This window comes from Uloborus diversus, chromosome 5 (assembly GCF_026930045.1).
Source record: "Uloborus diversus isolate 005 chromosome 5, Udiv.v.3.1, whole genome shotgun sequence".
In the NCBI taxonomy this organism is placed as follows: Eukaryota; Metazoa; Arthropoda; class Arachnida; order Araneae; family Uloboridae; genus Uloborus; species Uloborus diversus.
Window position 1 is genome coordinate 145173003 of NC_072735.1, and position 24145 is coordinate 145197147.

The following is a 24145-nucleotide window of genomic DNA, read 5'->3' on the forward strand; positions in this document are numbered from 1 at the left end:
ACTTTTCATTTGGGCAACCCTTATATAATTTACTAAATTGTGTAATGAGATTTGTTTGTTTTTGTGATCCACCCAGTAGCAGAAACTTTCTAGCCAGTCTGCGACACTATTTTCGGTAGTTGAAAATAATCTGCAGCATTATTATTAGTTTTATTTTAAGTTTTAATAAAATACACAAGTCCTTTGTGAAGGCCAAGACTTGGACAATTTTCCAACTGGCCAGTGGCCCCTAGACCCGAAAAACTTAGTGGCCACCACTGTCGCTGAGTTTTAACGCAATAAGGGGGGGGGGAGGAAGCAGCTTTCACTACTTTCATAAAAATAAATAGAGCTCTACACATTATGAAAACCAATTCTTCAAGGCATATTAATTTCAATATGGAAAATTTGCGTTGAAATAGGTTTTTAAATTTTTTAAATTAGTAAATGAGAAGTTGGCAGGAAACTGCATTTTAGATGAAATATTTAGCTTATAGCAAAGCCTTCAAATCAACAAGGATCAAATACAACTGTGCAGATAATAATTCGCATTTTTCAAAAAAATATTTTATAAAAAGAAAAAAAAAACACGTTTTATATAACACTTTATGTTATCTTCAATAGTTTGTGTTGAGGTCAACATCCAATTCTGTTTTTGGAAACTTAGGTAAGCATTAGTATCGTTTATTTCTATCTTGCGAATGACCAAACATGGCGTCTACGCGAAAAATTCATGGTTATAAATAGATATTTGAATTTGTTGCATAAAAATAGTAATAAATTCAAAATCCTTAAAAAACTACAATTTAGGTGAAATAGTCAGTTTTTAGCACTTAACCTCTAAAGCAATGAAGATAAGATAATATTCTGAAGATAAAATTTTGCAATTTTAAAGACAATAATTAAGAATTACCAAAAAAAAAAAGGCACATTTTGCTTAATTTTCAACAGTTTGCATTGCAATAAACATCCAATTCCGTTTTTGAAAACGTAGGCACTTCATTAGTCTTACGTACCAACATCTTGGGAATGACCAAACATGGCGACTACGCTAAAAATTAAGATATTAATTTCTGAATTTGTTGCAAAAAATATTTTCAAAATAAAAATCCTCATGAGACTAAACTTAAGTAAAAAAGTTTTAGCGCTTTTGCGTCCAAAGCAATGAGGATAAGGTGAAATTTTCACATAAAATTTTTCATTTCTCAAGAAAATTATTTTAAAAAATAAAAATAAAAAAACGATTTGCTGTAAATTTTAAGTTATTTTCATTTCTTGGCAGAAAGATAATACATCCAATTCATCTTTGTTTTTGAAAACTTTTGCACTTTTCTACTTCAATTTTGTGAATGACCAAATATGGCGACTATGTTTCTAGTTGAAATGCTGAAGCATCCATCGTTCAAAAAGCGATCCCCAAACGATCTTTTCTAAGTTGTATTTCTTTTTTTTTCTTTTATTTATTTGTTTTTTTTTCTTTCTTTCGTTTTGTTCTTTGGTAAAATTATCTGCAGGCCGCCGAAAAATCTGCGAGGCACGTCTCGTGTCTCGCAGTTTCTGCTACCGGGGTGATCCACAAGTCTTGTAAAGCATAGTTTTCAAAACTGCAGTTTTGTGAAAGGTTCATTTTGGCGATTAGGATTTTTGTTTGTTTTTTTCTGAAGCATCATCACACAAATTTGGATTTTTTCTTCTAACTTTATTACATTCAATATATGACACACTTTTAAATATGACACACTTTTAAACTTTCGGTTAACAAACCAAACATTTGCGTTTCCCATGGTTTCTGGCTTGTAGAGCTTTTACTGTCATTTTCCTAATACTTTTTGAATTTTTAATCAGCGCTTAACTCTTATGTTTTTTGCTTTGAATCCTTTTTGCTAATGTGGCTCATTAGCTATTATTGCTTTTAAATTTCTCTTCCAGGGTTCGTACGCTCCTTTCAAAACTCCTCCAATACTACATTTAGGGAATTATTTTGAAGGGTCCTTCAAAATCCTTCATTTTGGTTTTAACTCCTTCAAAACTCCTTCTTTGTTAGTTCAAGATTCTATAGTAATCTTCCTCTATGACAGTAACTTAAAATACTTTGAGCAACAACTTAACTTTGTCACAAGAGAGATTTTAATGTAGTAATTTCGTATATATATATTTTTTTTCATAAAGATGTGATTTACAAATGATCACAGAAGTCATAAAAGTGAAAATATTATTAGATCACTAAAACATTTAAAAAGTGAAGTAAAAAATGCTTAAATGGTGCTTGGCTATTTTTTCCAAGTTTTATGATTATTGCTTTTCCCTCCACCACATCCTCAGCAGCAAAAATCAGGTTGTCTAATTATTATTTTAATATTTAAAAATACATATGCAGTTGTACTATATTAAGTGATTGTGTTAAAAAAAAATATTTTAATAAGTCCCAGTTATGATAGTGTAAAAAAGGGTCATCCACAAGTGATGTCTTGCCTTGAGGGAGTTACAGGTTCATGAAATTGTGACAAGGGGAAGAGAGAGGGTGGCAAAAAGTGACAACACAGTTATTGTAACGATATTTTTATCAGAAATAGGACATGTGACAAAGGGGGAAGGGGGTCAAATATGTTGAAAAAAGCTCCAACATCATTTTATGACAGCCCATTAGTACTCCTACAAAATCTGATTTTACTCCTTCATTTTACTTCTGAAATCGAGTACGAACCCTGTCTTCATTTACTTACTCGGCCTATTTTTGACACTCTTTGTTACTTACTGTTAAAAATCATATTGTAATTCAAAATCTTTAATTGGGGCAAAAAATAGAACATGTAAATACATAGCTAAAATAGTATGAAGCAGTTTTTAATAATTAGAAACTAATTCCTATAAAGAATTCTCAATCTACTAATGAAATTCAAATTGTAGCATGTGAAAAAGTACTTACTCAGGATCTAATTTTACATCTAAGTCAGTGGAAATACTAGCATTGGATTTCAGTTTTTCTATACCATTCCTACAGAAAATAAATAGTATTTTGAGTGTTGTTGTACTTAGAATTCCAAAACAACAAATTAAATTTGGGCATTAAATTTTGGGAAAAAAGCAATCTACATATAATTTCTTTGACAGTAATTAATATATTTAGATAAAAATACTCACAAAGTAAATTTTAGAAACAAATAAATTACCTGTAAATTCTGTAACAGTAGTTAAAATATTCAGGTAAAAATACTCACAAAGTAAACTATGAAAAAATAATTTATATTAGGGGATGAAAAAAAAAATAGAGTTTTGATTTGATTGAAAAAATATATGTTCAAATCTAAATTTTTTTTCATCAGTGTTATGTAGAATTGCTAAGGACTTCTTTAATGCATAAAATTTGTGGACATGCCCAGTCAGCTGGACATTTATGTGTGGGCCCAGACAATGTTTTCAATTCTAATACTTTTATCAGAAAGTTGATCATTAATCACACTATAATTAAGGATAAAATGAAGCTTCAACCTGCCCTCATGTCTCATTATTGAGATACAAGTTCTTAAAGTCTTAAAATTAAAAATAAAAAAAAGTGCTATAATTAAAAACTTGTTAAGAAATTGAAGGTACCAATTTTTTGCTAGCATTTTCAGTGTTTGTATGTGGTGGGAAAAGTATCTTTCATTACTCACTAAAACGCACTAAATTTGGTAACTTTTCTTAAAACTTCAGCAGACTTTACTTTTGCTACTGGAGACTAAAAAAATGACTGTTCTGAAACGAATGCAACTATTTTAATCAAAATTCGAGACTGATGCTTCATCTTACTTTTTTGACATTTAAAAAAAATACGAAATATCTACTTTTCTGGTATTACTAGTACAAAACAAAAATAAATACCTTAATTAGTAAAATTAATCAAAAAAGGCACTCTAGAGCAGTGCTTCTCAACCTTTTTTACTTTGCGGCATACTTAAGAAATTTCTAGATCAATGGGGCACACGGAAATAAATTTTGCAATGGTAACATATAAATGTTTTTATCATTCACTGGTAAAAAGACAGGGGTGGGGGTACTTTTTTCATATGAATAAAACAATTATAACAAATGTAGTTTATTTAAATTTATTTAGAAAGCAGAAATATTTTAAATGTATTGAGGCTGATAATGAACAACAAAACTATAGCTATTTACAGAAAATTATGATTCATATGTTTCAAAGCATTTCTGTCAAACATGTCATAAAAATGCACACTGCAGTTAAAGAATTTATCAAATAATGTTTCAAGGAAAAAGCAAGCAAGAAATTAAAACCAAGCACCTAACTTCCGTTTGACACTAATTTTTGCAAAGACGTTTGATGTTCGGCTCTATGCTGGAAAGAGCTGGATGAAGTTCTTGATCCAGGCTCTTTAGAGATGATCTCTTACTGTTTTTTATAAGTGCGAGGGCTGAGAGGCTGAGTTTGCAAAGATATGTGGTTGAAAATGGTAGCAGCACATCAATAGCAAGACAAAAGGTAATGGGGTACTCATTTTTAACCAGCAACCAAAATTCATCCAGAGGCACTTCGTTCAACTTAAGTTTAAGAGTACGGTCGCTCTTGAGGTTTATAAATTCTTCTTGCGCCTTCAAAGAAAGGTCTTTAACTGATGCATCCGCAGACGAAGAAAATGAATCGCGAATCGAGTCATAATGTTCTATGTTACTATTCTTGAAGTAGTGCTTAAACTTGTCCTGAAGCATGACTAAATGTTCTGCCACCACATTCAGCAGCTTTTCTTCCATGCCGTTTTCTTCACATACCATATTGACGGTCCATTTGAACATTCCAATGAGCCACGAACTACTTCTTCTCTCCACAGCTGAATTTTTACTTTGAACCCGTTTGGTTTGTCTATACATGTAACCCAAATTCTCTCCTTGTCCTTGCATTTTCTGATTCAATTCGTTAAGGTTTTCAAAAATGTCAGCCATGTACGCTAGTTTTGCCAACCAATATTTGTCTTGCAACAAACTGGCGTACTGCATTTCGTTTTTTAAAATCAAAAATTGTCGTATCTCATCCCTCAATTCGAAAATTATTGATAGTACCTTACCACATGAAAGCCAGTAAATCTTTGTATGAGGAAGTAGGGAGAGGTAATCTGCACCCAATTCTTCATAAAGTATACGGAGAAAAGGCGACAACTAAGCGCCCTCGATTTTTTGAAATTCACAATTTTCACGACTACAGCCAAAGCTGACTTCAGCTCATCTGGTAAGTTCTGCCATGAGAGCTTCACAATGGAAGAAACAATGTATGGTTTTAATTTCTATTTTACTAAGTATCAGAACCGAGCTTTGAGAAACTACGATAAAAGGAAATTAGTATCGGAACTGGAAAAGAGGAAAACAAAAGCTAAAGCTGGAGCCAAGGGCGCCAATATGCAAAATTTTAAGGGGGGCTCAGATATTTTCCCCATGGTTTAGCAGGATATTTTCCCCATAGAAACTGATTTCAGTACAGATTAGAGTTATTAAAATTTGACATTTTTAATAACTTATTAATTGCTGGAGAAGAAATGTTTTTACATTTTTGTGAAGAAAAAAGTGCTTAAAGGAAAGAAGTTCCGATTTTAGAGGGCTTGAGCCCTCACTTGCCCTCCCCCATATGGGCACCCTTGGCTGGGGTTAAAATCCCTGAGGGAGGGGACATACTCCCGTTTGCGAAAGAAGAAACATTCTGTATGATTAGTTGATTTCGTAGAAATTAAAATCCGTTTTCAAAAACTGAAATTAATAGGATCACAAGAAATTTAAAAGAGGTGGGGCAGCAAATCCCGCCTTTTCCCTTGTTGGGTATATCTTATTTAGTGCACATGATCGACAGGATGAATTGAAAAGTTACAGAACGATGCAAACGCTATTCGGTCGTAACTTTAAAATAAAATACGTCAAGGCTCTTTTTTTATAACTACGAAAATACCGCGGCACACCTGGTTTCTTGTCACGGCGCACGAGTGTGCCGCGGCACACCGGTTGCGAAGCCCTGCTCTAGAGCGGGCTTTATGGGGCTTTGGGGGACTTCCTACCCCACACACAATAATCTGTTTGTGTGTGTCTTTTATAGGAAGAGAGGTGATGCTTTACTTGAAGAAATTCTTTTTGCTTGAGGAGTGTCAATGATAATTGAAAGTTTTTGAAGAGTTTGTTTATTTTCATAGGTGCCACTCTAAAAATTGGCCAGGACTGAAAAGCGCGTGCTCCATTTCGCCACCAAAATGTTAGCGCTTAGTTTGTTTGATGTTTTAGACATATATAATGCTAATTTTTGATGCTGTAACTATATAGTAAAACCATATTGTAAGATTAAGTAAAAATTGAAACCTAAATAAAAAAAAATGACATAACATTTTCCAAGATTTTTAGGAGGTAAAAACTACTGCAGAAAAAAAGCTTCAGATTGTATAGTTCATGTTACATAAATAGTTCATACTTCATACAAAAAAAAAAAAGAAATTAAAAAATATTCAGGTATGAGATTCTTGGCTATAAGATGCGTTGTGATAAAAACTTTAACGAAACTTTCCAGATTAAGATAAGAATGGTTGAAATCAACAGCTTGAGTATCTTAATTATATTTTGGGGGGAAAAAACAGCTTACCTTTTTAACTTTAGCAGATGGGCCGGTTTTCTGTCCTCAGAAGAATAAGACCTTTTTTGAGAGTGAGAGATTCAAAAGTAGAGATTTGTTTCATCTATAAAAATCATTTTGAACATGGAAAAAAAACCGATGGCCAAAACTTTTGAAAAGACGGAATTCCGTCCCTTGGACGGAAGTGTGGCAGCCATGCTTATTTTAAACTCTAGATATCAAGACAAAGACCCAATTTAATTTACTAAAAGATGTTCTTGTATGACTAGACTTGATTTTTCAAGATCTAAAACAGGGCTTCGCAACCGGTGTGCCGCGACAAGGAGCCCGGTGTGCCGCGATATTTTCGTTGTTTTTGACAGTATTCGTTGTATTTCGACAGTTTTTGATTTTAAAAAACGAAATGCAGTACGCTAGTTTGTTGCAAGACAAATATTGACTGGGAAAACTAGCGTACATGGCTGACATTTTTGAACACCTTAACAAATTGAATCGGAAAATGCAAGGACAAGGAGAGAATTTGGGTTCCATGTATGGACAAGCTAAACGGGTTCAAATTAAAAATTCAGCTGTTGAGAGAAGTAGATCGTGGCTCATTGGACATGCTCAAACGGACCGTCAACATGGTATGTGATGGAAATGGCATGGAAGAAAAGCTGCTGAATGTGGTGGCAAAGCATTTAGTCATACTTCAGGACAAGTTTAAGCACTATTTCAAGAGTAGTAACATAAAAGAGTATGACTCGATTCGCGATCCATTCTCTTCGTCTGCGGATGCATTAGTTAGACCTTTCTTTGAGGCGCGAGAAGAATTTATGGACCTCACAAGAGCGACCGTACTCTTAAACTTGGGTTGAGCGAAGTGTCTGTGGACAAATTTTGGTTGCTGGTTAAGAATGAGTATTCCACCATCTCTTGTCTTGCTATTGATGTGCTGCTACCATTTTCAATTACATATCTTTTCGAACTCAGCTTCTTAGCCCTCACACTTATAAAAAAACAGCAAGAGATCATCTCTAAAGAGCATGGATTAGAACTTCGTGTAGCTTTTTGCAGCATAGAGCCTAACATCAAACGTTTCTGTTCCTCAAGGTAGGCTCAAGTGTCTCATTAGTGTCAAACAGAAGTTAGGTGCTTAATTTCTTGCTTGCTTCTTTCTTAAGACATTATTTGATAAATCGTGCAACTGCACTGTGCACTTTAATCACATGTTTGACAGAAATGCTTTCAAACATAAGAAGCATAATTTTCTGTTAAATCTGATATAGGTAGCTTTGTTGTTCATTATTAACCTCAATATATTCGAAATATTTGTACTTTCTAAATAAATTTAAATACACTACGTTAGTTATAATTGTTTTATTCATATGAAAAAAGTCCCCCCCCCCCCCCCGTCTTTTTACCTGTGAATGATAAAAACATTTCTATATTACCATTGCGAAATTAAGTTCAGTGTGTCCCGTTGATTTAGAAATTTTTTAAGTGTGCCGCAAAGTAAAAAAGGTTGAGAAGCCCTGATCTAAGAGGACAGTTATGATGGTGTGTCAAATATGAAGGGGAAGTTTGATGGGCTTCAAAAGCTGGCTCTAGTTTTATAGCTACAAGCAAACTATGTTGTTGTCCATTTCAACAAAATGTCACACATGATGTCACACAAATGAAAGCCTAACAATGAGGCTATAAAAAGAAAGTTAGTTGCAATATTGTCTATTTCGATTTAATACTAGCGACGCCATCTCTTGAAAAGCCTTTAAAACTTATTTGTACACCTTAAGTACAAAATAAAAGCAACAAGTAACAAAAATACTAGCACGTAACAGGGAAACTGAGCCCTTTACAAAAATCCTGATCCCAGAAGTGAACCCTTTGTGGCAAAAGTATAAAAATCAGATGTTTTTCAACATTAGAATGTTCAATACATTTCATTTTCCTCTTTTTAAAAATGTTCCTGATTGTTTTCAAAAAGTTAAGGCTCTATTTATACGCGGGTTTTTGATTTTTTCCTGATTTTCCTCCTAAAAGTAGGAACTTATATGTGAGATTGACTTACATGAGTGTATATGCGATACTTAATCTAATATGCAAGAATCGTATTAAAAGGAAGTTTTCAAGAACGGTATTTTACATTGTAGATTTCCCTTTAGTTGAGTATTATTATTAAATTGAAAAATAACCATACTCACCAAGCAATCATCACTCCATTGTCTGTACAAAGCCTTGGAGGTGGAGCAAAAAATTCAGATTTTAAATCAGAACACATTTGTTTTAAGGCAGTTCTAATGTAGCTGTTGCATGCCACACCGCCTGAAAACACTAGTTTTCGTTCATTTTTTGGCAGATAGTTCTCATTTTCACAAAATATGAATGCTCTGTGAATACGGTGTATCATGTGAATTGCATATCCATGAAGGAGAGATGCACAAAAGTCCTTTGCAGTTGGAATAACTCCATCTGCTGGAACATCTAAAAACAAATGTAACATAAAATAAAACTGATACAGAATATGTCATAGAAATAAGCAATTTTAGTTCAGGGAAAGCATGATTTCACTATCATAAAAGACTTATTAATCTATATTCATAAATCTGAAAATATAGTTTTCTGTTAAAACCCAATTCTACATCCCTTGATGGATTCAAACAAGATTTCATATGATCAATTTGTATATTCAATCATCCTCCAAAAAAGTATTGGGATGATTCTGGTTCTCCCCCCCCCCCAGCAATCAAGATTACTCATGAATTTTTCAATGTTGTAGTATCCTTTTATTGGCTTTGTGATAGGTAAATTGTGAGTATTATGATCTTTAAATAAGCAAATTTTTGTATCCTATATTCTCCAAAATGTCAGGTGTAAAAGAAAAAAAAAATTTACTAGAAACTTATATAGCCCACTCTCATTTTTATGGGTCTCTAATTAATAGGACATTAATATAAAAATTACTGAACATTCTTTCAAATTTGGTGGTGAAAACGCACTAACATGTTTGAAATCTTTATACCAATTTAAAGTTATTGCAAAAGTGGAAGAGTGGTCAGAAATCACAACTAGATGATAAAATGGCAAGTGTTCTTGATTACATTTCTTAAATGTGCATTTAAGGTAAACACACCGGTAGTGACCAGTGCTTAATAGTGCTTCAGTAATGGCCACTTCAAGGTTTATATTTGAAAAAATAAGGATGTCAGGTTTTCAAACCCATTGGATTTAAATGTGCAGGAAGTAATACCTCCTGCACATTTGATGCACTTTTAAATCCATTGGGAGACCTGGAATCCTATTTTTTCAAACATAAACCTTGAAGTGGCCACTACATGTGTGTTTGCCTTACTGCATTACAAACTAAAATGTCAAGAGAAACAGATCTACACATCCATGAAATACACAAACAGCTCAGTCAATTCCAGCCGAGGACTGCAGTTGAGTGCTTATTAGCACTCATCAGCCTGGAATAGAAGTGACTGAGCTGGAGGTGGAAAACCTCTTAAGGAAGCCAAGAGTGCCAAACAAACTGGTTGCTAATTCAGAATTAGCACTGACCAGACTAGTGACCGAAGCAATGGTTCGGTTCAACTCGAATTATAATTTTAACCATTGCTTCGGCCACTCGTCTGGTCAGTGCTAATTCTGTATTAGCTACCAGTTTGTTTGGCACTCTTGGCTTCCTTAAGAGGTTTTCCACCTCCAGCTCAGTCACTTCCATGCCGGGCTGATGAGCAGGGCATATTTTAATGGGATTTTTTTGGACAATTGCCCACACAGTCAAATAAAATTGGCCCTACAGTCAAATAAAATTGCCCACCTACATTTTTCTAAATTTTTCCATTGGTTATGTGTTTCTATATATTTTAATTTTTCTGTAAAATAATGGAAAATAATAAATCTTCTTAAAGGTAGAGTTAATGACAAACAGGCTGAAACTTTAAAAACTGCCAAAGCCTTATGCGTCAGGATCAGCGGCAAAAATAATCTCCATCGGAGAAAATTTACTTTCCAAACTGTTTCCGAATGAAGTTTCTGAATTTGCGGATTCGGTATGTGAAAGCTGGCCGCTCATTGATCAAATTCCAATTCTCCCAGCAAATTCGGACATTGGTTCCTGCACTTCCACAAGACTAAAGAAAATGTTCGTCGTATCAAGGGGGCACCTCAAAAAGTTGCTTGGAACACTTATCATGGCAACTCCCCATTCGATGCAGGTGGAGCGGGTAGGTTCCAGTTGTAATATAGTCAAATCGGACCATCGTGCCAGAACGACAATTGAAACAATAAACAAAAGATTGAATATTGCTCTAAATGGCTGTGGGATGGCCTATTTCAACCCGCGGCCATCCATCATAAAATTTCTGCAAATTAAAAACCAAAGAAAATGAAAACCAAAGGCTGAACTTAAAAACTTTATTAAAATGAAAATGAATGGTTGTATTATAATAAGTGAAATTAAAAAAATTCAAAAACTCTGACTGTTTGAACTATTTTAAACGCTGAGTCACAGCATTTATGTTCTTTACACTCTTTTCCTATCGAATAAAACGAACATTAGCAATAGTTTCCCTAATTCCAATTTTCACACCTCAACTCTTTTTTGATGATTATTCAACTAACATAAACTGCACATTTACAATCCCCCCCCCTTTTGAGGAAGTTGGAGTTGCCCACACAGTCAAATTTCCTTAAAATATGCCCTGCTGATGAGTGCTAATAAGCACGAAACCGCAGTCCTTGGCTGGAATTGACTGAGCTGGCAGTGTATTTCATGTATTTCTGCCTTAGCCTTGGCTATAGGGCGGTAACTTACTGAATAGATCTATACATATTCAGAAAAGTTGAAAGAAACATACTGAAGCGTTCTTCCTCTTCTTCAATAGTTGAAGTAGCATACGAACTGAATCCAGAAAAAGAAAAATTACAGTCTCTGTAATGAGTCATTGTGTGAGGGAAGGGGTAAGCTTTGGGGTCTCCTCCTGACGCCATTGATTCAATAGCTTGGCCACCACTCATTTCGTAGTACTCTGGTAAATTCTGGAGTTTTAAACGCCTTGCTATCTGAGAAAGAAATACTGAGTTATAAGTTTTTACTTAAAGCATTTTTAAAACCGGGGAGCTCGCGGGGGGAGGGGAGTCTTTTTGACATCTGAATGGCATGGTGAAGGGGGGAAGGGAGTAAAATTATTTATCTCATTAATCTGATAAAATCATTTACACAAGAACTAATTTTAGAGGTGCCTAACTTCAATATCTACTTTCAGTCATCTTTAAGGTAAATTTCGATAGATACCAGCTGAAATATATAAAAACACATGTTGGATTTTGGTTGAGATTAATACTAGCCAGGAAACAAATTTTTGAATATGACAAAAAGTGAAAGGGTACAGAAAAAGTTTTTATAGGTTAACTGAAATATCTCAAATTTGCATTTGAAAGAAAAAAAGACTTATTTGGACTATTTTATTACCTTTGTTTCATTTTCTAGGCAACATATTAACAAACAAAAATTTTGCATGGTACACATATCCAAATAAAATCACACATACTAATTAATTATGTTTAATCTTTTATGGGATATTTTTCTACTGAAAGAAAATATTACACATACATCTTTTTTTCAATAAAAACTTGAAAAATGATTATGTCACAAAAATTTATGTAATGAGCCTACCGTATTACCACGCATAATACGGCATGCCGAAAAAAAGCGAAGTTGACCAACATGCCAGGAAATTCGAATTTTCTGGCATGCCAGATAATTTGAGGTTTATTTTGCAACAGAACAAAAGTAAATTTCTTCATTCAGTTCCAATCAGAAAGCAAACCACTGTAAAGAAAAGAATAAATAAATCCTGAAAGTAACCTCTTTCAAGAAAAAAAAAAGTTTTGCATATAATATGTGCTTGTTATTTATGGTAGGCCATTAATTATGGATTTAATTATATGAAAATAAAGTAATCAATTCAGAAGCAATCATCGTTACTGCGATTTGTTCATAGTTTTTAAAATAAATAATTTTATCTTCCTTTTGGAGAGATAAGTTTAATTTTTATTTATAGAATGGCAATGAGAAATTCTTTAGCACTGGTTTAGGGATGGTAACTTACTGCTTAAATGTTTGCTTACTTAGTTTTGATTTAATTTTTATAAAGTTATTTCTTATTAAACAACCTTTTTCTTGAGAAAATAACAAAAATGACATTGTTAGTAAATGATTTGTACAAAATTAAACTGTTTATTAATACATACTAATCAGACATGTATAGAACTTATTTTCAATTTTAAGCTGAACATATATTTTTTTCATAGTATATATATTTTTTTCCTATCCTCGATTTTTCCGGCATGCCGGAAAAGACCAGGCAAGCGTTATTGGAAATCTGGTGACCTCTGAATTTTGCGGCATGTTGGCTAATGTGGGGTAATACTGTAGGTTATCCACTTCTACCATTATCTTAATATTTAAAAAAAAAAATGTTGGTTTTTACAAATTACCTTATCCAATACTTCACCAGGAGAATTATGTTGAGATGATCCTAACAGATAAAATTCTTCAATTCCTTTAACCAACGCTATTTGGCAGTGCCCACCTGACGCCAGCAAAACAAGAAATGGAAATGGTATGCTAAAATGAAATTTCCACTGTCAATGTGTGTAGAAAAAAAAGAAGAGAGATTTTGGTATACAGTAACCCTTCGATATATTGCGCTTGTCAGGAGACAACAAAAATTCACGATATAACCATGGTCATAAAAAGTATCAATTCAATTAAAGTAAAAGTTAATAAAATGTGAATCTACAAAAATCTTAGTTTATCCTCATATAAATAATAGCTGATGATCGTAAAACTCGCGCCATGGCATGATAATTTGATAATATGTTTTGGTAATGTTTACCATGCAGCGAAAGGCTTTATCGTGACAAGGTTGAACTCAATCTCGTAACATAACTGTTTCACTGGTAAAACACTCACTTCAGGAGAATGAAAAAACAGAAAAAAATGGTCACCAATGAACGCTATCTACTGGAGTTTACAGTTAATCCACTGGAGTTAGGGTTACAGTTTTAAGCATCAAAATATCGCCAAACAGGGAAAGGCTTCGTTCAAATGTAGAAGCAATTTTCACCCGTCATACCTTGGCGGGCGATTTTCTAGCAATCAAATAAAGATGACTTTCCTAACAAAAAACAAAAGAAAGTTGTCTACCAATCTTTCTCTTGAGCTAAAAAAATAGTTTTATTGTTTTATTGTGGAATACAAATTGAAAATTGCAACAAATTAAGTCTATGTAAAATGTGCCAGTTTTGTTCATTGATTACAAAAAGAATATACTTTTCTGAGATATATAACCTTTTTTTTTCTGTAGTGTTAATTATAAAGCAACATTTTTTAAATTGAATTTTTCGGGAGACAAAGGAAAAGCTCAATATATCCGAATGAGCGATATAACAAAGGGTTATTGTAATTGCTTTGATTTATATTTACAAATATTTTTACACAAATACAAATTCCAGGGCTCCCAACACATTTTAGCTTCAGAAAAGAGTAAAAGAGGACCATTTTCAATCAAAAAGGGGACTAAAGAGTACCAGTTCGGATCAAAAAGAGGACTTTGGGAGGACCACTCATATTTAAACCTAGGGATGCACCAAAAGGCAAATTAGTTGCCAACTGCTAAATTTGTTAATTAATTATAATAATGATACAATTCCTTTATCACCTGTGAAACTGATCTTTTTTATCCATTGAATAATATTATTTACACAAATATTTGGATGGGGGGGGGGCACTTAGTTCAGCGCTTAAGGCAGCCTCTTTAGAACTAAATAGGCATAATGATACATTTTGACTTGAACCAGGGATGCTGATAGTCTCGTCTCACTGAAGGATAGATGAAGCTGCACTTCATCTTTATTTAGTTTTAAATTATTTTTATGTTTTTCTGTCTTGTAATGCTTCTTAATAGCCTTATATCCCTTCTCAACCAATATTAATCTACCATACACCAAACAAAAAAAGTTATTCTTTTGTTGTTTTCCCTAGTCTCTAATTTTATTCCCATCTTCATGTAACCATTTGCTGAGAAATTTGCACTTCCCCATGACTCACACTGAAACCTAAAAAATATTGTTCTGATTTTCAACAAAGCTACAATTGAGTTTATAGTAAAATTATTTCATATTTAAGTTTTAAATTTAATCTCTCATCACAGGTTTCATACCCTTTAAGGAGGAAAAAAAAATTAAGCAGTTTTCAAGAGTAAAAAATTATTTTTCAAGGTACTACCCTGAATTTGCACTATAAATATTGCATGCAGATTTCATTTAATGCTAATATATAAATAACAGGAAGTAATATAAAAGGTAAAGGAAAAAAAAACTGCTTTTTCTACAAGAGACACTTTGATAAAAGATCTATTGTATTGAAAGTTTTCCTAAAAATGTCTGAAATGCTTAATCACAAAGAGAAGCAGATCACATGAGGTTTAGTTTTGCAATTTTCATATTCAAAGTATATTTTCAAGAATCATAAAGCTTAGATTAAAAAATAAAAAAAAAACTCCATGATTGCAATGCCATGAGTGCTTTCATGGGGGGGGGGGGGTTAATTCCCTCTTAGCATGACAATGAAATGATGCACATAAATGCAACTTTATAAAATTTTATAATTCAACTTCGTTTCAAATACAAACACTAAGTTAAAATGTTATGCACTCAATTTGTTTACATTTAATATCCCCTCCCCCCCCCAATAAAAAAAACAGTAATAACCAAAATAAGCTAAAAATAACTAAAACTAAATTTACAAAACTAGAAATATGAATTAAAAACAAAACAATATTAATTTTTTAGTTATTTAAATACAAATTGAAACGAGTTAATCTAATGTAGCATGTCAAAACAACTTCAAACTGCCAAAAATATAAAAATATTTATTAGATGCAAAACGATTGAAAACTCAGATAAGCAAATTTTCACGAACCAAGTTCAATTTTGGCATGTTTCCCATAAAACAAATTTATTTATTTTCCACTAAATTAAACATAAAACATGCTAATCTAAGGTAGCATTTGGGAAAAAAAACATTCGATTGGGCAAAATATTTTAATATTTTCATGATGCAAAAAGATTGAAATTTCAAACACTAAAAGCCATTTTCTGCGAATTCTGAGTAAGCTCAATGCTGCTATGGTTTCCAAAATAATTACTTCGTTAATTATTGAAATTAAACGAAAAATAAGCTAATCTATAGTAGTATATGTCAAAATAACTTCTTACTGTCATAAAAATCAAAATATTTACAAGATGCAAAAGGATTGAAATTTCCATTGCGAGAAGCAGTTTTCCGCGAAGTCCGAGTAAGTTCAAAGTTGACATGGTTTCCAAACTAATTCCATACTTAATTATTGAAATTAAACAAAAATAAGCTAATCTAAGGTAGCACATGTCAAAACAACTTCTGATTGTAAAAAAACGTGAAAATATTTACAAGATGCAAAAGGATTGAAACCTCAAACACGAAAGCAGTTTTTTGCCATACTGCATATCAAACATATGTTCAGAAAATTGCACTGATGAAATATTTTTAAAAGAATTACAAGCAATCTAAAGTATGCTTCAGATTGCTTGTAATGATTTTTGAAAGAATTCAATCAATAAAAAAACTTTTCATACTTTTTCAAGGTTTTCAAGCACATGGAAAATAAACTCTCCCCCCCCCCCAAGAACTTTTCAAGGTTTTTCAAAGGAGTAAAATTTACAAACATATGCGCCTGTAAAAAAAATGGCGCATGCGCCACGAGATTACTTCCGAATTCATTTGCAAAAGGGGTGGTTCATAGCAGCGTTACTATTATAGTCAACTCGCGACTAAGGGACCAGCTAAAACGTTCTGAGTTAGGGAAAGTTTCCACAACAGTCTCAAGAGCTTAGGATCCAATAAAAACTTAGAGATAAAGGAATATTCGAGTTATCGAGATCCGAGATCGGAAAGTTCATTCGCTATTGCAAACGTGAGGCTGAAATTCCGAGAAATATCGTAGCACCCTGCTCCGATTCGACGTCATAACTCCTCCCCCAAACCTCTTTTTTTTATGGATTTCCATGCTGCAGCTATGAAGGAGGAGCAATGACGTCAATCTGAAGCGAAATAATACGGGAAAGTTAGGTTAAGGCGCCGCGGCCACGTGTTTGGGTGTATCTTTTAACGTAATGGAAAACTTTTAAAATCTGATTCTTAAGTAAAAACAATACAAAAGCGGACTAATCGGAATAAAAAGTTAAAAAGCGGTCTAAAGCGAACTTAAACCTAAAAAACGGACTTTGGCGGGAAAAGCGGACCATTTGGGAGCTCTGAAATTCACTGCTATGATGCCCATGTGGCAGACTAACAGGTTTTATTGATACCAGTAAAACTTTTCTCCACTTTTTTTTGTGGATCATTGTCTAAGGCTAGCGCCTATTGTTGATTAGAATACTGAGCTTCATTGCAGAATACTTACCAAAGTCATTATCTTTAAAAAGTTGACAGAACATTAAAGTTAGCTTAAAACAAATTTAATTTAAGAAACTAAAAAAATAATTAACTAATTTAGCTTTCCAGTACTAATTTTTTAGTTTGCGACTGGAAGTTTAAAAACATTTAATTAATAAATGGGCTTATTTTCAAACCAATTATGTTATTACATGATATATAGCCATGACATACTAATTATATACTATGTTTAAAGAATTTATTACCTGCAAAGGTGCCTTAACCTGATAAAAGGGGGATGGGGAAAATACATTTTGAGCACATCAGAGCAAGTCTATTTTTAACCAAGATAAAATTACAAAGGTGAGGCTTAAAAAATAATATGGTAAAAATAAATAAAGTAAAGCACCCATTTAACACAAATTATTTAAGTCAACTGAGTAGAGACAAAGGGTGGATCCAACTTAAGTTTTTGGAGGAGTTATAAGTTTCATTTTCAACTGACTAGAGACAAAGGTTGGATCCAACTTAAGTTTTTGGAAGAGTCGTAAGTTTCTTATTTTTGAGCACAACTGCAGAGACAATTATGTTCTCTCAGTCTCACTGAAAGTGACAAACTTCATGATTTTTCAATTGATGACGCAATCAATAACTTTTTCTGGCAAAGAGAAGAAATATTTGAGTTTAATATAATTCTTTAAACTCTGTAATTACCCGAAAAATAAAAAACCTTTGCAAATTGTTTTTTAACTTACTTTCCACCCAAGTTAGCATTAATAATTTTCTTAGGAATGATTAAAGTGATTTTTACACTTAAAAGATTTTTTACATCATTGCCATCTCATTCTTAAATATCCTTCAGTTCAGCTACTCAGGCAATAGAAAACTATACAAGGGTCATCTGGAAAGTGGTACCCGTTTGTGAAACAAAGAAACGCAGAAGTAAATAATAATAAATACTAAAAAAATTAAGACAAATTTAGGCATTAGTCAAAACATGTGACAAGTTTTCATATTACGGCTTCATAGTCCTCTGCCGCCAGCTTATTGAAAGATGTAGTCATGCCTTTTTTAAGTTCTTCATTGTGGTCAAATCTTTTTCCCACCAAAAAGTCTTTGAACTTTGTAAAGAGATAAAAATCTGAAGGGGCCAAGTCCAGGCTATAAGGTGGATGGTCGAAAGTTTCCCATTTAGTTGCTGCAAAAGTTGTTGTGTTATCCCAGCTGCATGAGGCGAGGCATTGTCATGAAGGAGAATGAGGTCAGCAGAAATTAGACTTTGCCATTGATTTTGTACAGCAGAATGTTTCTTGCATTGAGAAATTTAATCACAGTCCTGACTTCACAACTGGCGGCGTTCTTATTTTTTTAAAAACATTATAAACAATCACAGAAACAACATAGGCAGTGCTAGCATCATGCAACTTGGCACAGAGAAGGCAGACAAGCCACTAAAATGGTTTGACCTTGCCCAGCGTCTACTCGCCTTGTCAGAACGAGTACTACTTTCCGGATGACCCTCGTATTTGCCATTGATATAAGATATTTGGACTAACGAAAGAGCCTCATAACTGCAGGCCCGCCGTAAGCGGGCGTGCAAGGCGTGCGCCGCACGCCTGAGGGGCGACAAAGCCAGTTTCAACATGCTAAATGGCGGGGAACAAATAAAAAAAAAATCAGTTTTGACTTTTCAAAAAATTTTGTTTGCTCAAAACGACCCCCCCCCCTCCCCCATAGAAGACCATTCAGTGCGAGAAAATTTAATAATAGCAGGAAAGAGGGCTCTTTTAACTTCACTCTTAGTACCACCTGTGGCCAGTGATCAATAAAAAGCAGGCGGAAGAGAGTCTCATGACCCTTTTTGACCTTTTCCAATGTTCACTCAATTACCAGCCCAAGCAGACCAGATAGCCCTGATGTTCTTGGTAAAAACTTGTTCTGCTTGTGTTTTGTTCGGTCACTTTGTACAGTGTTGCCGCCCCGTTGGGACATCAAGCCAAAAAGGTAGTGACGTGCGGGATTGGGATGTGAAGTTAAATGGCTGATCTTCTAAAGCCCGATATATTCTTTCCGTAAAAGCAAGGTAATTTTTAACATATGATCAGAACAATCCAAAGATGGGGTCAGCTTTTTTTTTTTTTTTTTTGAGCCCTTGAACCTGTGTGTCTTTGTTGATTTATTTATTTATTTCTAATTTGCGTGCTTTGGGGATCAAGGCTGGCGCCCTCTTGAGGACCGAGTCCGCCCCTGTATGCACTGTGAGGAAAACAGATGCATTTCACGAAAGGCATCTGTTCCTTAGCAATTAGTTGAGCAATTTATAAAAGCTTCGTGGGAGTGCCTTCGGATTTTTGGTATTTCGAATTTTGACCGTCTACTGCAATATGCGTTGACAAATATGTATCTTTTGAGCCCTCCAGGAAAATTTTGAAATGATGGGCGCATGTGATACATAAGGTTCGAATTTCATGCAACTTTCCAGGACATTTGACGAAAATCTGCCATTCCAGAAGGTCGGGGGGAAAACTTATGTGCTGATTATCCCAGCTCATTGGAGTCCGGTCACCAGCCTGGGATGAGATAAAATGTGTTTCACAATTTACAGAATTCTTTTTCATGTCTTCCGTGACAAAATACGGCCAGGAAAGCTTGAAGGGTTGGATAGATGTATGCGTCTGAAAGGATTTTCCTGAGGTTCGGTATCTTTCGGCGGTTCATCCACGGTCCGTGAAAAATGTGGTGATGATCCGGGAACGTGGCCTGGAAGTATTGATACTCATAATGCGAATGCTTTGGTAGGTCGTGGTCCTGTTCAGGTACATAATCACAACTTCCCCATCAATGACGCTGGTAGAAAATTTGCTGCCAATTATTACAACAGAATTCTTTCAAATGGTGAGAAAGTCAATAGAGATTGGCTTGTTTATTCCATTTTGAAAGATTCAGTGTACTGTTTCTATTGTAAAATTTTTGGCAACAATTCAAGTAGTTTTAGTGATGCAAAAGGCTTCTCAGATTGGCAGCATTTATCATTAAATTTAAAAAGGCATGAAACAAGTGTTTCCCATAATCAAAACACAAAATCCTGGTGCAAATGAATAAAATGTTAAAAACTAAGACAACCGTAAATCAAATGCAACTGAGGCTATTAGATTCCGAAAAAAAGTATTGGTACGATGTGCCAGCGCCGTGTCCAAGGGGAGGGTTTTAGGGGTTAAACCCCTCCCTTGGGGAAAAAATAAGCAAAATGAAGAAAATGTTTATTTGACTTAAATTTACTTTAATGAGAAAGTTTGCGTTCAGCGTTTTTATTTTAATTTTCTCTCTGGAGTTTTTTGCGATTTACAACTGCTAAAGCCTTACAAACTGATGTAATATTTCGGAAAAAGTATGGCGGACGAACCGCTGAATGATCTACCAATGCAAAGAAAGAATATTGCTTATTGTAAGGAGCTTATGGTGAATTTGGCATAAGTTACATCTATATCTATGAAGATGCATTAGTGATTGTACTTGGCTATGTAATTTGCATCTGCAAAGAGCTCTTTCTTGTTTAGTTTATTAAGCATTATTTCAGAACATAACAACCTGATATACATTCTAAATTATAAAAGAATTTGTGAAGAGTTTTTAATAATCATTGCAATATACTACATAGTAAACAGATTTAATTAAAAAGAAGCAAGCAAAGTTTGATTAAAGAGAATCTGTGAAACGAAGGAATACTTAGGTAACTTATACAGCTAGAGGTATCCTTCAAGAATACAGCAGTCCTTACATGTGAATAAACGCCATACTGGGATCGGTAATTTGTCGTAAAACTAAAAGCTGTAAGGGGGTTGAATTCTCCCCTCCCCCCACTGGCAAGATTAAAACCCCTCCCTTTGTAAAAATCTGGACACGGGCCTGCGATGTGCTAGAAAGAATAGTTGCAGTCGTCAAATTTTTATCGCGTCAATGTTTGGCTTTTTGAGTTCATCGAAAATATTGTTTGAACACAATAATGGAAATTTTTTTAAAGCAATAGAAATGATTGCATCTTTTGATTCAATTATGCGGGAAAACATTCTTAAAATTGAATCCTCTAGGTCGGATTCAACTCGTATGGCTCATTATTTAGTAGACAAAATTCGAAATGAAATCATCAATTTACTCGGCAGGAAAATAAAAATTTATATTTCGGATAAAGTAAGAGAAGCGAAGTATTTTTACCTTATTTTAGACTGCACACCAGATGCAAGTCACACAGAGCAATTAACAATAATACTGAGACATGTTTGCTTAAATAATACAAACAAAAAAATAGAGATATGCAAAAATTTCATAGGTTTTTGTCCGATAACCAGTTCTACTGGCGAGGATCTGTTAGATTTTGTTTTAAAATTATTTTCAGAGTTAAACCTTTATATTCAAAATTTGAGTGGCGGAGGATATGATAATGGCTCTAATATGCGTGGAAAAGATATTGGATTGCAAAAGAGAATTTAAGAAATTAATAGTCGCGCATTTTGTGTTCCTTGTTCAGTTCATACTTTGAATTTGGTAGTCAATGATGCAGCAAGGATTTCGCACGAAACTATTAATTTCTTTGACTTGATCCAAGAACTTTATGTTTTTTTCTCTTCATCTACAAAAAAATGGTCCATTATTTGCAGATATTCACCCGACATAAAACTAAAACCTTTAAGTGCTACGCGATGGTCAAGTAAAGTTGACGAAATCAAACCTTTGCGTTATCACTTCGACAAAATATTTGATGCGCTGTTGGAGATATCAGAAAATTCTTCGGATTGGGACAGCACTACAACACACAAAGCTTATTCACTTGCATAAAACATGCAAAATTATAAATTTATATGCTCAATTATCATTTGGTTCGTTGTCGCAATATGTATAAATTTGTTAAAATATTTAGTAGCAAAATTTGAGGAATGTCGCACAGATAAACATTTTGAAGTAGTTTTAGAGGAAGCTACCAAACTAGCTCACGAACTCAACATTGAAGCCGATTTCCCTCCTGTAAAATCACTCCGTCTAAAACGAAAACCCAAACAATTTGAGTATGAACAACGCGACAAAGTTCTGTTAGATCCTAAACCCAATTATAAAGTAGAGTTTTTTTTAGAATCTTTGATCAGACATTAATTTTTTTAAGAGGTCGATTTGAAGAACTACAAGCATTTGACAATGTGTTTGGCTTTTTCAATAGCAAATTATTTAGCCACACAAAAGATGAATTACTAAAGCATTGTAATGATTTACATTCAAAACTAAAAGACGACTCGAGAAATGAAACAGACATTGACAGCGTGGACTCATTTGATGAGATACTACACTTGCTTTAAAACTACACTTTCCAGGTAACGATCGAGTCTAATGATCCACATACACTTTTACAATATCTTTTTACAAACGAATTAATTTCAACTTTTCCCAATACAGCAATAGCATTAAGAATCTTATTAACTCTGCCACTTTCGGTAGCATCAGGTGAAAAATCTTTCTCGAAGTTAAAAATCATAAAAAATTGTTTAAGATCAACTATGCATCAGCAAAGACTTAATAATTTGTCAATTTTGTCTATAGAACATGAAATTTTAAACAATTTGGACACACAAAAATTAATAGCAGATTTTGCGAGCAAGAAAACAAGAGAAGTTCAATTTGTGTAGGATGCTGCATTAGCACATATTAGCACACAGAGCCTGATTACCGCACAGGCCTACTAGGCCTGGGCCTGGGGACCCTTCTTCCTAAGGGGCCCCAAATTACTTAAAGAATTATGCATAGCATTACAACTATACAAAAAATACACACATTTTTAAAATAACCTTCGGGGGGCCTCAAAATCGTTGTGGGCCTTGGGACTCACTTTTAGTTAGTTGGGCTCTGTTAGCACACACATCTTAACAAGTAGTATCTCCCTCTCTTTGTTCTAGAAGTGAAGTCGCATTCGTTTTTAGGCACTACCTCCATTACCTCACCCTATAAATTCTCCACTTTCCTGAACCATTCTGTTTATTACAGGTATTTTACTTTAGCAACGATCTGAAAAAAGACTGCCTGGTTTCATTTTTCTCTCTCTTTTTTTAAATTCGTGCCTCGAAAAGCTAGACATTGACATACCAAAAATTTTATAATTGCAATCATTTTTTAGATCTTCGCTCACCAGAGTGCTTTTTGCACTTCTAATAAATTTTACTGTGCCTTTTCAATGATGTACTTATTTATCCAACATTTAGTTTACTTCAAACCGTTTATTTACCGACCGAATGTGCTAAACAATTGGTTATCCTATTCAGAGCAATGCAACCCAATCGAAATATCACATGTTGCTCGTAATTGAACATGTTTTGCACTAAACAACTTCTAAGAATACAAAAAATATGCCAATTTCTGTGCAGTCTTTTTTTTTTTTTTTTGGAAAAATGTCTTTTACTTTGTACATTTTGCACGAAATAAGGAATAAAATGTTGTGTTTTCTTGAACGAATTTGACAATCCGAAAAAAGTAAGAGTTACTGAGAAGTTCTTTTTCTTTGTATAGCTTGTATTTTTCATTTTAAATCAAAAAATGCTATTACTTACTCCCTTATGTTTTCTACTTGATATGAGTATTGACTCCTTTTCTACACTCACTCATAATCATATTCGTTTTTGTAACAGTTTTAAAACATTTTTAGTGGGTTTGAAACTTTGTAATAGAAATGTAGTATGAAAAAAGTTCTCAAAATAAACATACAGCTAATTGCTGTACTTATTTCGGTTACTGTTACATGTCTCATTAATTACGGATCTGTTTTTCATATTTTCGATCATAAACTAAACATATTACTCGCTTACTAATCTTATTACTTGCTTTTTACCTTCATTGCCGACATTTAATCTCCGAAGTTATTTTATGCATGTCAAGCTCCCTCTCCAGAGAAATATTAAATCAAAAATATGACTTAATTTTATTCTTTTTTTCCTGAAAAGTTTCATTTAAGATACAGAAGCAACAGGTTGCTTACTAGTAAGCGTTACATGCTAGCTAATCACCAAAATAAGTTAATTGATAGAACAATCTAAAAATTGCAAAAGTGGCAAAGTGTCATTCATCTTCTG

The 24145-nt window shown here is 33.8% G+C and overlaps 1 protein-coding gene across 1 annotated transcript in view; it reads right to left on the reverse strand.

Annotated features, from left to right (window-relative positions):
- Positions 1-2905: 2905 nt before the first annotated feature.
- The window catches only part of LOC129221895 (tRNA N6-adenosine threonylcarbamoyltransferase, mitochondrial-like), a gene marked incomplete at its 3' end in the record, with an annotated part of 30663 nt that continues 9423 nt past the window's right edge, over positions 2906-24145 (reverse strand). The window contains 4 exon segments of the mRNA XM_054856267.1: positions 2906-2974; positions 8761-9040; positions 11419-11623; positions 13061-13190. Of these exon segments, the coding sequence (XP_054712242.1) occupies positions 2906-2974; positions 8761-9040; positions 11419-11623; positions 13061-13190 (684 nt within the window).